General features: G+C 39.8%; 3 protein-coding genes across 3 annotated transcripts in view; 2 read left to right on the top strand and 1 right to left on the bottom strand.

Annotated features, from left to right (window-relative positions):
- Positions 1-628, top strand: part of LOC146560515 (SPARC-related modular calcium-binding protein 1-like) — a 5,632-nt gene extending 5,004 nt beyond the window's left edge. Inside the window, exon 6 of the mRNA XM_085244420.1 lies at positions 445-628. Within this exon, the coding sequence (XP_085100546.1) occupies positions 445-628 (184 nt within the window). The remainder of the gene's footprint in view (positions 1-444) is intronic.
- A 1,538-nt stretch (positions 629-2,166) lies between these two features.
- LOC146560514 (putative E3 ubiquitin-protein ligase HERC4) lies at positions 2,167-11,867 on the bottom strand. The gene is made up of 12 exons (XM_085244628.1): positions 8,925-11,867; positions 8,339-8,475; positions 7,895-8,109; positions 6,946-7,004; positions 6,798-6,863; positions 6,527-6,592; positions 5,548-5,635; positions 5,245-5,459; positions 4,857-5,124; positions 4,558-4,712; positions 4,103-4,341; positions 2,167-2,847 (listed from the first exon to the last, which is right to left on the bottom strand). The coding sequence occupies exons 1-12, from the start codon at positions 9,044-9,046 to the stop codon at positions 2,597-2,599; spliced, it is 1,881 nt and encodes a 626-aa protein (XP_085100754.1). The 5' UTR covers positions 9,047-11,867; the 3' UTR covers positions 2,167-2,596.
- On the top strand, positions 9,284-13,455 carry LOC146560513 (uncharacterized). Its single transcript, XM_085244627.1, has 6 exons — positions 9,284-9,325; positions 10,585-10,710; positions 10,827-10,960; positions 11,067-11,232; positions 11,420-11,713; positions 12,014-13,455. Exons 1-6 carry the CDS (start codon positions 9,291-9,293, stop codon positions 12,867-12,869), a joined length of 1,611 nt encoding a protein of 536 aa, XP_085100753.1. The 5' UTR covers positions 9,284-9,290; the 3' UTR covers positions 12,870-13,455.
- The last annotated feature ends 1,012 nt before the right edge of the window (positions 13,456-14,467 follow it).

Genomic DNA, 14,467 nt, shown 5'->3' with positions numbered 1-14,467 from the left:
GTAATGAGCAGAGCTAGCTCTGCTCATTTCTGAGCTTCTTTCTTATTTTCCTCTTTACTTCTCTTAACCTTTAACTTATGTTTTAGCAATCAGATCCTGCCATCTTGCATTACCGCTTCGTGCTAGTTATGTTGACTTTTCTCTTCTTTTGTCTCCACTTTTTTCACCCGTGTTTGGACACTCGGCGCATGGCTCCTTTGTTTACATTAGGGATCAGCTGTTAGCGCTGCGCCCTGCAGCTGCGCTACCGGCAGACATACCCTACATCCCCAGTGAGGGAAGAAACGGGGGTGATGTCTCCCGAGGACACCTCACACACCTTCTCTCCTTCCTGTAATCACTTTAAATGTGAGATCGCTCCCTGATATGATTGAGGAGCTAATGACGCTAACCCGGTCACAGTGGCAGTATCCCGGCACTGCCCGGTACTCCCTCTGTGAGTAGGCTGCCCGGCTTCCAGCTGCTGCGGGCGGACAAGACGAGAGACAGCGGTGAGAGGAAAGGAGGGGGGCTGGCAGTGTTTGTTAAAGACGGTTGTGGTATCTCTGGGCACATCGCTGTGAAAGAACAACTCTGCAACACAGACATTGCGCTATTAGCCGTTAGCATCCGTGGAGGTAGCCTGTGACTCTCTGTGGTCCGCAGACTGCAAACGCAATCTCCGAGAGCTCTTCTTCTAATATCAGGGGACTTTAATCATGTCTCGCTGGACTCCACACTGCCCACCTTCACCCAGTATGTGACCTGCCCCCACCGTAGGCAATAAAACATTGTACTTAATGTATGCCAATGAAAAAGTGGCATACAGTTCATCAGCTCCCCCTGCCCAGGGAAGATCGGATCGTAACCGAGTGCGTCTTGTCCCTGTGTGTGCAGCCCTTACTGTGCAGGGAGCCACTAATCACCCACGCAGTGCAGAGATGGTCCGCGGAGGGCATATAAATAAATAATAAAAGCAAGTAAATGACAGTATGCTCTTTCTGAAACAAACGGAGACCTTAACTTTTATCAAAATACCGTTTTACTCAGTTTAAAGTAATACCACTTTTTTCTTTTCGAAATAAGTGGAGACATTAACTTTGATCAAAATTCTTTCCCCCGCCATCTCCCTCCTAAGTGGTTAAACTGTCACACTGCTAGACTGCAACTGCACTCTTTGGTATCAACTTCTGTAATCCTGTAATTTCTGTGTAAAAGAATTAGATTGTGTATTATATTGTTAGTTTATACACCTGTGTGCGTGTGTATTTATGCATGTCCATACACATATATGGATTGTGTTTTACTTTTTTGTGCTTGAAAGATGCCCTCAAATGGAACCAAATTCCTTGTATGTGTTTGCGCATATACTTTTCCAATAAATGCGATTCTGATTGAGATATTTCCCTCTGTATGGCACACACGAGTAAATTAAGTAGAAAAAATGTCATGTGTATAGCCTCTTTTAAAATTGTTTTTAGGCTTGTAGAGATGACAGTAGGAAAGCAGACAAGTTTCCTGAGGTTGGGCTGAATGAACCTATAACACAGAGATAAACCTAAACAAGCAGAAGGAACTTTAGCTAAATATATTTTCACGTACAGCCAAATGACTGTAATAAAGTAGGTAAGCCGTGACCATAGAAAAAGCAAAGCAATCACTGGATATACTGTCCAAATTGCTACACACTTTTTAAGCATCGTTCACCAACAAACTGAGTCTAACAAATCATTTTTACTTTGGTAATTACAGTTATTGCCTTATGTATAAAATATAATTTTAATACCAGTGTTCATCATCTTGACGTGATTCTTTTTTTTTTTTTACAAAAAAGCTTTACAGCCTCTTACATAAGTCTACCACAATTACATAATTGATTTTTAACCAGGTTATAGTGAAAGGCCAGGTGTCAATCTCAGAGTTAACGCCGGAGCTTAAAGTCAGTTTGTTAAAACTGCTTTGTTCTCGAAACCAGTAAAATTAATTCGTAACTTTTAATTCTGAGTTGAGATTGATTCTTCAGTTCTTGGTTTGAGAACAATGAGGGTAAATTCATTTAACCTTTTACCTTGACTTAAGCACATAATTGTACTACATAGCCCTCGTCAATGGAACCCAATACCAGTATTTGACAGTAACAGGTAAGCCTCAAATTTAATTTTTAAATAGACAAGACACCATGAGAACTGACATTACAATATTTTATTTTACAAAAGTCAGTGTCTTTTAGTTCAAAGTTTGTCTGGCATCTCTTGTACATCTTGAAAATAAAAAACAAAAACCACTCTATGCAGTGTACTATAATTGAACATAAACAACAATATTTCAAAAGAATATTTCTAGATGAATTGTCATTTGAACTATTTCCTGGAAACTTTCTGAACACCACTTATTTTGCATAGCTTGATGCATGAATACCCTAGTTGTCTTAACTGGACTATAAATATAACTATATACACAATGAACAGTCATTTGTAAAAACACCTTTAAAATGTAAAATCTTTAAGAAGCCTGAGTGCCAGGAGCAATCCCCTTTAAGAACATTTACAATAAGAACTTCATCCCAAAAGCCCACAGGTTTTAACCACAGCTTCCCAGCATCAGTTCATGTATGCAGCTACACCTTTCCAAATCCCAGGGATCCTTTTAAGGCATCATTCATAAGATCTTTGAATTGATCTTCATCTGCAACACCTCTTGGGAGATACAGGGATAAGCTGCACGTTGATGTGTACGGGATACGCCGCATCCCTGACTCCTGATCGTAGAAGTCGATGTTGCAGGACTGTGGGAACCCCAGTGGTGGAAGTAAGTCAGCCCCAGTTATAAAGACGAGGAGCTCTTCAAATGTGTGGTCCACCTCTCGCTCTGTTAAAATACATACAAGTGTTAAATAAGGTGCAATGTGTAGATTTATAATCAGTTACACTGACTGCATAGTAGAACAGTTGCGTTAATGACTATTTTGGAGTCAAAAACAGGTTGTTAGGCAAAACAATTATTGCAAAGCATTGCATTAAAAAAAAAAAAAAAAAAAAATTACTCGAAGCAATCCTGCCCTGCTAAGACAGGAAATTAATTTTGTCCTCCGAGTCAGACCTATATGTCAAGGACTGTTTATGCAATGTGTATTTTTTTTAAAGAAGTTATTCATTCTGTCCTTGCAAGAGTACATTGGCTTTCTAGTGATGTCACATTTGCGTGGGTGTTGTCATTGCACCACTCGATTACTCTAAGACACTAATATACAGGAGGTTTCGTTATAGTCAACGTAATACCTGAAGGTTCTAGTTAGGCAGTGCATCTAATTAACAAATGACCTTTGTCTCAAAGGGAGACAAGTTTCAAATTGTGTTATTCTATCTTAAACACTGCAAAAACACTGGGGGTGATCGTGGCTCAAGAGTCTTGAGTCTTGTAATCGGAAGGTTGCCGGTTCGAGCCCCGGCTCGGACAGTCTCGGTCGTTGTGTCCTTGGGTGAGACACTTTACCCGTTGCCTACTGGTGGTGGTCAGAGGGCCCGGTGGCGCCAGTGCCCGGCAGCCTCACCTCTGTCAGTGTGGCTGTGGCTACAATGTAGCTGCCATCACCAGTGTGTGAATGTGTGGATGACTGCTTTAGTAAAGCGCTATACAAATACAGGCCATTTACCATTTACTTAATTCTCAGATGTGCTAATACAATTGAATCATAAATTTTACCATATTTTAAATACAAGTATGTAATATAACTATTTAATATTTTAGTGTTAGAAGTTTTCGGTCATGTAATAAAATTAATGTTTTACCAGAAATCACAATGAAAATCAAATTACATCCTATCTATCAGTCTAAACAAGCAAGATCTGGTAGAGATGACAGAGGATAAAAGAAATAATCTTCCAAAAATATTTGTTGTAGGTGGTTTCCTTTCAAATACCTCACCTAAAAAGGTAAAATAATCAAAAACTTCCTCATATGCTCTAAGAAGGGGTGGATTTTGCAAAGTTCTAAGGTTTTATTGCACCCAAGTGTTGTTTCGATTTAGTTGTCTGTATTTTGTATTGTGGACACTGTATTTAACATTAAATGCCTGAAGCAATTCAAACAGAAACAAGACATGTGTTGTATTCTATGTACTCACCCTGAATGGCCATAAGCCACCATTCCCACTGAAAGATGGTTGCTTCCTCTTCTTCACGTCTGTTACTTCCAGCTGGACTCCATCCAATGGTGAAGAGATCCTGGAAGCTGTTCCTTGTAAGTTTATTTCCTGCATTTGTAAATACAGGAAGGAACTGCTTCCAGCATCTCTTCACCATTTGCCAGAACCGACCACACGAGTCCATACCGGCAACAAACTGCTGAATCATGCTGGCAACCCTGTTGACCACAGATTGTACTCTCAATTCATACAACATAGCAAAATTGTGAAACAAAACAAAAAGTTTTGTCAATTTAAACACCACCTTAACTGCAATACAGATATAAACTCAGCAGATTGATGATTTGTTTAAGTGTTAACTATTAGGGGGGAACACAATGGGAAGACGAGCACTGACCAGGAAAGTACTTTGTAATTTTCTAACAAATTCTCACCTGTGAAACGCAAAATGAGATACAATCTCGCCCCTTATCCTCTTAACATCAAGTAGTGTGGCAGTGTAGATGTCAGGGATACCACAGCCTGCAATCCAGTCCCCAAGGTGACTTTTCAAGTCTGCCAGGTCTTCTGGGGTGCTGCAGCTGGAAACCTTGAAAATTAGGCACCTCCATAAATACATACGTTTAAAGCATTCACTAAGTGTACTTACATTTTGAGACGTTCCACTGATGAGTTAAGCTATGCATTGTGTTTCACTGAATTTAATTACACCTCAGCATGCACACAGTTTTACCTTTTCTATGTTCTGTTTGACGTCTTCGTCCATGAAGACCTCTACATCGAAGTCATCAAGAGATGTCTTCTGGCCACACATCATACAGAACAGGTGTCTGTTGATACACCGTGGCCCTGGCCCATTGTGTGCTATCGACCAAGCAATCAGTTTACCAGCCGTATAAAACTTGTTGCTTGACAGCAACTGCTGGCTATAGCTGAACAACAGACTGCCAGGCTTCCCCTCAAAAATCCCTAGGGAATTCTGAGTTTCGACCATAAGTAATCTGCAGGAAAAGATAGTAAAAAATAAAAAAAATTGAGTCAAATTGTGATTTCATCTTTGCAACAACAAAAAACACATTCATGCATTCTATTATTGTGTGGGAGAGATGGGAATGGGTTACCGAAAAAATTCCCGCCTTGGGCCTCCATAATCATCGGCCATTTCACCAACAAATTCAATATTTGGCAATTTATGCCAGGCAAAATATGACTTTGAAAGTGCCATGCAGGCACTATGTAGGATTTTCCTACGTCGGGCTATTATTGCACAATAATTGCTGGTGTCAAGATGAGTTTCCTGGAAATCTTTCATCACAGTCGCAAGGTCCATCTCGTCCTGAAGAGGGGGGGGGGAGAGAGAGAAGGGTCATGACTACATGAAACACATACACAGCAGTTCTGGCAGTGTTGTTCATGAGACATACATGCGAGTCATTTTGTTCAGGGGAAGCCAGGACAGCCTCATCCAGGTCTGATACTTCTGACTCTGCAGAGTCAATGTAAAACTCTTCCCTAAACAGAACAAATGCATTTGATTTTTTTAATATCATGTATACATACTGAAATGGAATGACTCATCTGATAAAAGAATCTGATTTCACATTATTTGGTCCTTGATTGCATCTGTTGGAGCCATTTGGATTTAAACAAATTTCAAAATATTAAAATATAAAGTTTGTTGTTAGTTTACTTCTATTTCTGGGTTAATCATTTTTTTATTTGTAGGTTAATGCTCACTTCATTGTTTTGTTGTTTATCTTATCAAGTCGCCAGGAAGAATTTCAGGGCTATTTTTGATAACTTAAGAGACTGGTATAAGACCAGCATGCACTGAGATGGGCCTTTTGTTTTGTTTGTTTGTTTGTTTTTTTAATTTGAGAGACAAGCAGCATGAAGGAACAAAAATGGATCTTGTTATTGGTTGCCAAAATGGATCAATAAACTATAAAATGCAACTTTCAAGTTTTGACAGTGCAGTTTTCCTGCGCACAAAAGATTATCACAGGCCAGCAGTGTCTTCTTTTCCTTTTTTTGTGAAACATAAGGAACTGCCCATTTACTGGGAATAGTTTGGGTGATTAGTTCCAAGTGTCTGAATGGTCAGGCTGACTAAAGTGTTATCGATGCATTTTCAGCAATTAAAAATACCAATATCATGACATCAACAAATCTGAAAAACATGAAAAAGCAAAACAGAAACCGAATGAGGCAATTAAACCATTGGTCTATATTCAGAGCACATAAATGTTATCAGTTCAATACATGCAACCTTTCAAATTTTAATATTCGCTGGTCTCACCCCGTATATTGTACTTATTGAGTGTCTATTTACCTATAGTGTGTGCTTTATAAGTTCCAGTTTACACTTAAGTTTTGGCATGTTATTCAACAACTACCACTTGCCTGTTAACCTCTGGTTCCTGGAGACCATGCCTACTAGAATGAGCTGTATGGTTTTCATGCAGACCACTGCAAAGGAATAGCAGAAATATTTCATAGCAGGAAGAGGACCCCAATGCAGATATTTATTGATCTAGACTACACAAAATGATCCAAGTTATAATAATGATATAATTAGTTTGTACCAAACTAGTTTTTACCAAAAAAATTAATGAAATTGTGCAATAGTTTAAGATTAAAATTCCAACTCATAAACAAACAAAGTGCCATTTACCTGATAACCTCTGGCTCCTGTACATTGTGCCTGCTATGGTCAGGTGTCTCGGTGTCATGCAGCACACTGCAATATGGTAAATATTGTTGATGAGAGGGTGTAATGCATTCACAGTGCTACAGTCCAAAGGCAGTTGTCAAAGACTTACATTGCCATCTCAGACTGCACAACTTCTCCACCAGTTGAGTCCTCATTGGCCTCTGTAATCTAAAACACCAGATTATTAAAATATAAAAGAAATGGAACAACAAATGACAAACAAGAACAGAGGACAACGCGCCAACTGGCAGGGAAACACACAAGGCTTAAATACATACTGAGGTGATTAGGGAATGTGAAACAGGAGGAGAGCACAGCTGGGACTCATCAGACATGACGAGGCAAAACTCAACACATTGACATAGTACACAGACTTTCAAAGTAAAACAGGAAACTGAACAGACGTGGACTAACCTAGGGGATACGGTGACAGAACAAGAGACACACTGACAGAGACGACTGTATACTAACAGAACACAGAACCACGACCTAAGAAGGAGAACACAAGAAATGCCCAGGACCTAGGAAGTTAGGAATACTAGCGACAGAAATCAAACCCAAGAGAATCAAAACACATCATGAAATCAAAGCTAACTAATACAAACAGAAAAACAACGAGTCCACAGACTCAGGACCGTGACACTTTGGGTAGGTAGAACTTAGGATAACTGAGGGGGAAAAAAATAAATAAATAAATAAAGGAAAGGTTAAGGACATTAACAAAAGACAATGAAAAAGCCAGAACCCAGGAAACTAAGATTACAAGAACAAAATGACCCTAACCCTAAAATACTGTTAGACCACAGTTGAAGCTTGCTCTACTGCATTTCTGTTATTAACAGTGAATCAATTGGCGGGGCATTATTTAAGCATAGCCATCTGGCATAGTGATCAGATGAATGTCTCAAATCCTTTGGGGAAAATCACAGCATTTATTATTCTGAGCAGTAACATGTTAAAGATGTCTTATACAATACTAGGGTGACTGGAGCGCCACTGAGTTACAGTAATAGTGACAATTATGCCATATCAGCCACCCGAGTGGAACATTTGAATACCTTTGGACGGATATAAAGATTGGAGCGACCCAGTAGGTTTCTTGCTCTAATTTCTTGGGGCGTCTCCTCTTCAAGAGGAAGAATGAGCCGCTGTCCATTCACTTTGCATAGATCGAACTGCAAGGGTATGTCTGCAATATTGTCCCGTAGTGCCTGCCTGAATTCAGCTGCATTTAGGTTTACAGGAACGACCACCCGAGTAGCAGGAGTGGCATCTGTAATCAAATTTAAACCAAATTAGCTTTCCCTAAAAACGGAAAAGGGTAAATTGTCACATTGTAGTGTCTCAACATCAACTTATTGGTGCAAGGAAATAAAGATTACAAAGGTGCTAAAAATCTAATGCCAAATTCTACAATTTGTAAACAACTGACACCATGATGTAGTTCTCATTTTTCAAACCCATCACTCCAAATAATTAATATTAATATAAATATTGATTACCCCTATGAGATCGGTAGTGTGTCAGTGTGGGATTCCTTAGTACTGACACCTTAAACGTTAACTGGCGATGTCTGGTTCTCCCGCCTCTTGGTCTGCGCACTGGCCCACCTCCGTGCTGTTGGCGGAAAACTCCAAAGCTATCATTAGACCATGAGATAATTTTAGTGAAACTAATCACACAGAGACACCCCCCCACCCCCCCCCCCCCCAAGAAAAAAAAGAAAAGAAAAAAAAACCACCCAACACACTCAGAGTAAGGAATGAGTGTTCAATCGGTGTTTATTGCATGCATTTTTCGATTGTCTCGCAAATTAAATGCTCCCTGAAAATATGGGATATGCTACATTTATAAACTAAAATCTTTATGCATAAATGCACATAACAGGGATTAAAATGACTGTCATTTGAAGTCGTCAATCTAGGATAGACATTTATGATTACAGAATTTGTTGTTGAATTGTAACAGATAATTAGTAAACGAGCCATTTATTATTTAAAAATGTAAAAGTTATTTCCTTTTGCAAAAACAAAAAAGGCGCAAAGCTAAAAGCTTGCCAATAGAGTAACCACCACCAAAGCATTTCACCTTTGTAGAAGAGATGTCCCCTCTTCACTGTCATCTTGATTCAGTAGCCGGTTAAATTGGGCATTCATTCTGTCTCTGATATCAGTGACTCTCCGTCGAAATGCAGCGCTCCGTTCGGACATGACTGTTCCCAAAAAGTCCGCCAAAAGGCTTGGCAGAAATATATATATAGCATCCCTAAAATTCAAAGTACGGCGGGAGAAGGTACATTGTTTGTGATTGGATAAGCAAGACTGAAGGTTGTGTTTTATTTTTAATCCACCCCTTACCACAACCTGTGATCAGAATTTGTGTTAACCAATCACAGTCAACCTCATATTTGTGTTGTCTCAATCAAGCTATGTGCGACAAACTACATACAGATGAATGCATGCGAAATCTCTGCGCCAACAAAAAACACCGTAAGTACCCTAGTTAATCTCAATTATTGTTCGTCTTTGCTAACTAAAAGCTAAGCGATGATTCAAAAACATTGCTTTGTCCTTTTAAGCACATGTTATATGTTAGCTTTGTATTGTAGTAAGCGAAAAAAAAGTCATGCTGAGAACCTTCACAGACAAGTCATGCTAACCTTTGTCCGTTAGGAATGTTGCCAACATGCCATTTTAGGTGAGGCATGTTAATAAGGTCTTTAATATGGTACTCCGTTTAGCCACTTTATATTATTTAAAATACGGTTTTATATCACTTGTTACATTAGCCGGATTAGGCTACACGTTACTGCACTGCCACCCCAGATAGAAAGCCGACATTGAATTGATGTTGATTTTTTTTCTATAAAGTACCGGAGAAAGTAGATTGAATGTTCTTTTGTTATCACTGATTTATGGTCTAGTTACAGTTCACTAGCTATGTCGACGTGCAATTTAGGTATATCTGACCGGTAAATTAAAGCAGCGATCACCTGGACTGTTCCGTATCACCCCTCTCACAGTGGTACATCCCTCCAGGTAACCATTCACAAGTCTTGTACAGTAGAGCGGGAATTAATCTCAGCGGAATTGAGAGGAGAAAGTGGATGCAAGCTGCCGTTAAACTTGACTGAAGAAGAAGAGAGGAGAAAGTAGAGAAATGAATAAAGAACAGTCAGTATATGCAGAAAAGAAATAATAAAGTTAAAAGACAGCATGGTCTTCATGAACCCAGGGTACAATACAAAAATGTCGTTTTATTTAAGTGAGCAAAACAATGTAGACCATGTTCATTTTGGTAATTAGTTGGAAAAAAAAAACTAATGACAGCATTTAAAATAAACAAAGATGAATAACATGGATGGGAACATTTGACAATGGAATCGGAACATTATCAAAAATGATTTTTCAGATCTGCTGAGTAGAAGATGCGGAGATTCAAATTTTTAACTTGGGTGTGTGTTTGAAATATGAAAATATTGGTTGACATCGTTGACATACTGCTATTAAAGATAGGAATATGTATGAAACGTAGATTCAAAAGCTCTATTAACAGAACTATAACCTGTTAGAATGTGACATTTATTTCAGATGCATTCTGTAACTGTTCACAGTCCCAATACTTAGTGATGACATAGTGTTTCCAAAAGTGCTCAGTCACAATTTTCAGAAGACTAACATGAAATTTTTTGATTTATTTAAATATATAAACCTGTTGAAAGCAATAATTTAAATTTTTGTCTTTGTAGAATCACAGTACAAAGTATGGCCTGGAGGATTTTCATCTCAAGGTGCAAGAACATTCATAATGACTGTACACGGCGGCTGCTGATGGACGATGTTGGGCCAGATGTGCTACAGTTAGCGTTAAGGAGGTATGATGAAAGCATGATGGAAAACATTTAACATTTTAACTTGCATAAAATGTTTAAGGGGAATATGGCCTGAAAATATAACATGAATTAAGAAGTAATTTTTTGATGTCTTTGAGGTTGGAGACAATGCAGAGAAGCCTTCGGTGGGCAAGAGGAAGACTGATCAGTGTAACTGCAGCAGATCAACTTCTGCGTGACTTGGCTGAATTGATTCAGGAGGTCGAACTGTCTACTCAGCATGGCCAACAAGGTAAGCACATATTGTGTCGATTCCTTGACTGATCAAAAGTGTGAAATAAATTATGACTCTGTCTTAACCTATTTTCCAAATACACCAAACGCTTATATATTTTCAGGCTCTTTTGGATACCAGGCACCAGTGGTTTTCAACAGAGGTAGAGGCAGATCCCTTTACCTTATCACTCGGGAACAGCTTTCATTCCTGAAGTCATGTGGATTCACTGCACCTCAGATGGCTGATATTTTGAATGTTTCACTTCGTACAATTCGAAGACGTCTGCGGTCAGTGACTTTTGAAACCAGTGTGACTTTCAGTTCTTTTGTGACACACACCCACTGTTTATTCAAATTAAATGGTATTGTGAAATTGTAAAAATTAGTATATTTGAATGTGCACTAACTAGTCAAGTAATGATGTGTGTTGTTATGGCAGTGATAAAATACTCGTGTTCTTTTTGTCTGATTTCAGACAGTATAATTTCACCCGTGCATCAATGTATGCGGAACTGACTGACAGTGCGCTGGATGAACATGTGCAGGACATTGTCGCTGGCAATGAACAAATTGGTCCTGAGGCTGTCAGAGCCTCCCTGCGAGTACGTGGACTACGTGTACAGCGAAGGAGGGTTCGAGCAAGCATGCTACGGATAAATCCTGGAGCAGCTGCCATAAGAGCAGTTTTGCGGAGACCAGAACGAAGAACATATCAGGTTGCAGGTCCAAACTCATTGTGGCACATTGATGGAAATCACAAGCTGATAAGGTAACCAAGCACACTGATTTGTTGAACACCTATTTTGACCAAAGTGAAATTCAGCATTACATCAAATATAACTGTTGAACAGTAAGACACATCCAATAGAGCCAGGCCCTGTGATGGGCAGTCCTCTAACACAACTGGTTATGTTTAAAGGGGAAAATGAGAGAACACAGACATCGCAAGCAACGTACAGACAAACTTGACATGCAATAGTGCCATGTAAATCAATTAAGAGTGTGTGTTTCCATTGTTTCAATAACAAAGCAGAAATAAGATTTTTCTTCTTATGGACCACTGTTTTAGGTGGAGGATAGTCATTCATGGGGCTATTGATGGATACAGTCGTCTTGTGGTCTTCCTTCATGCCTCAAACAACAACCGTAGCAGTACTGTTTTATCAAGTTTCATCAGAGCCGTGGTATCCTATGGTGTACCCTCGAGGGTCCGGACAGACAGAGGAGGGGAAAACAATGCTGTCTGCCTGATGATGAACATTTTCAGAGGCTTTGATCGTGGAAGTGCCCTAAGAGGAAGGAGTACCCATAATCAGAGAATTGAGAGGCTCTGGGGTGATCTGTGGCGAGGAATGACCAATGTGTACTGTGATTTATTTCACCACCTGGAGGAGGAAGGCATCATTGACATTGACAATGAAATGCACCTTTGGGCTCTCCATTACATCTATCTCCCAAGGATCAACAGAGATTTGAAAGACTTCACTCAACAGTGGAACAATCATGGCTTGCGGACAGAGAGACACTTGAGCCCATTACAGATTTTTGTCCGAGGCAGCCTCCAGCAACAGGGCCGAGCCTCAACTGCCATGCAGGACATCTTTCAGACCAGAGCAGCTGCTGCTGATGGGACTATTGGTGGGACAGCTGATGGTGGTGTGACAGCCACTGAGAGTGAGACGACTGCTGCTCAGGGCTCAGGTGCAGATTCTGGTGGTGGTGCTGCTGCTCATGGTACAGATGAGCTGGGATTGCTGGTCGACTGGCCTGAGAGGATTACTGTGCCAGACATTGAATTTACTCTGGACGGAATGGTGATGGAGCAAGTGGTAGAACTGTTTAATCCACTAAGTGGCACCAGAGGGAGTCATGGTATTGAGCTCATCACTGGCTTAATATACTTTCTGGACTCCACATATCACTGAGACAGTTCAATTAATGACTGAAACATAATAGCAGCAAGTGGAAAGACTTCAAAATATCTAGGTGACTGGATACATATAATGTGAAAAGTTATGATACGTGTTTACTATGTACCATTGAGTAGTGGTGTAAATGCTGTTAAAATGTTCTGTGTGGATTTCATGATGTAGATGACTGATTTATAATAAGTTACATAATATCATGAATATATATATAGTTTGTGTTGAAATGTCTTTATTTGAAATGTACATGTGTAAAGTGTAAGAGCTAGTGTCTCGTGAGAATACCCTTAACGAGAGTACACGAGACTTTGCATGGACTGCGAGGGAGCAGATGTCTCTCATGAAGCGATTTTAAGTTAAAAGTTTACTAAAAGAAAAAGCAACACAAGGACTTAAGGACCTCTTTTCAGGACAAGCAGCCAACGAGGTATTTGTCATTTGAGAAATGTTGTTATTTGTGTTTGGACTTAATATGTGTACTCTAAAGTTGCTAATTGATTTGTACTGTTCGCTTGTGACCAGTTCTCATGGTGTATCGGCGTACTGGTGATGGTGAAGCCAAGGAGAGAAGGCCCAAGTAATAAACGCCCGTTTCAAAGAACCGACCTGTGTCTGTGTTGTTGTGAATTCTGTCATGGAAATCAGTGCATTTCCTGAAAGAAATCTCTCCTTCCGGGTCATCCGTGGATCGAGTTTCCTTCGAGACGTGGGCAGCGATAAGCAGAGTTTTGTATAAGATTAATTATTCAAAGTAAGCTCAGGTATGCCGTTCAGCGGGTTAGTTACAGCGCCGGGAGTAGCCTGGGAGAACAAAATGATACAGAGACTGCTTCAGGTTGCTTTCCCAAAATCAACTCAAAGTTTATTCTTCTGTGCAGGGTTTTTATAGGCAGAAGGGTAAAAGTGTGTCAACAAGTTTCAAGTTACAAGTTACAACCATATAAGGAAGTTCCCCCTAGCTCTGAAAGGGGCCTTCTATAATCTCAACATACTTTTGACAGGTCCATTAAACACTAGACAGTTAGAATCCTTTAGTGATATAAGTTTGCACATGGTAGAATACTGCATGTAGTTATTTGCATTAGGAAATGTTTAACCATATATACCTAAAGGCACATAATCAATGGTGTGTGATCTTTAGCAGGCTGCAAACTTGATGTGCACTCGAGGAATGCACTGTCCCACTATACCACAGCAGGATCAACGCAGCTATGCCTGTTCCAGTTTAAGTGCCTTCTTTACATATAGATGAACTGTTGGATTTTCCAGACCAGCAGGCCAAAGGAAGTTGCCTGTGGGGTCGCAGCAAGAGGAGATGAAGTTCAAACAAAGGGCATTGCAGAAACAGGGTCCTTTGTATAATATCATCAAAAAAGGTATTCAGTACATGCTCCCAAAATACTAAAATATCTAACATTTCCTGTATCCTTTGGGGCAACAGACCTGAGTCACACTTTTAGAGAAGTACCTGGTGAGGTGGATTGAGAGGAATATCCATGATGCATGGCAGTTTGTTCACTCACTTCCTCTCCACCACAGCTTCCGAAGTGCAGCCAATCACAGAGCTTGCTCTCCTGATCCAAGAAGAACACATCAAA

This window comes from Mchenga conophoros, linkage group LG14 (assembly GCF_057382185.1).
Source record: "Mchenga conophoros isolate Kocher_MC1m ecotype Shallow Benthic linkage group LG14, M_conophoros_male_GT1.1, whole genome shotgun sequence".
Classification (NCBI taxonomy): domain Eukaryota; kingdom Metazoa; phylum Chordata; class Actinopteri; order Cichliformes; family Cichlidae; genus Mchenga; species Mchenga conophoros.
The sequence above is the reverse complement of the archived record's forward strand: the minus strand, read 5'-3'. Positions and strand labels throughout refer to the sequence as shown.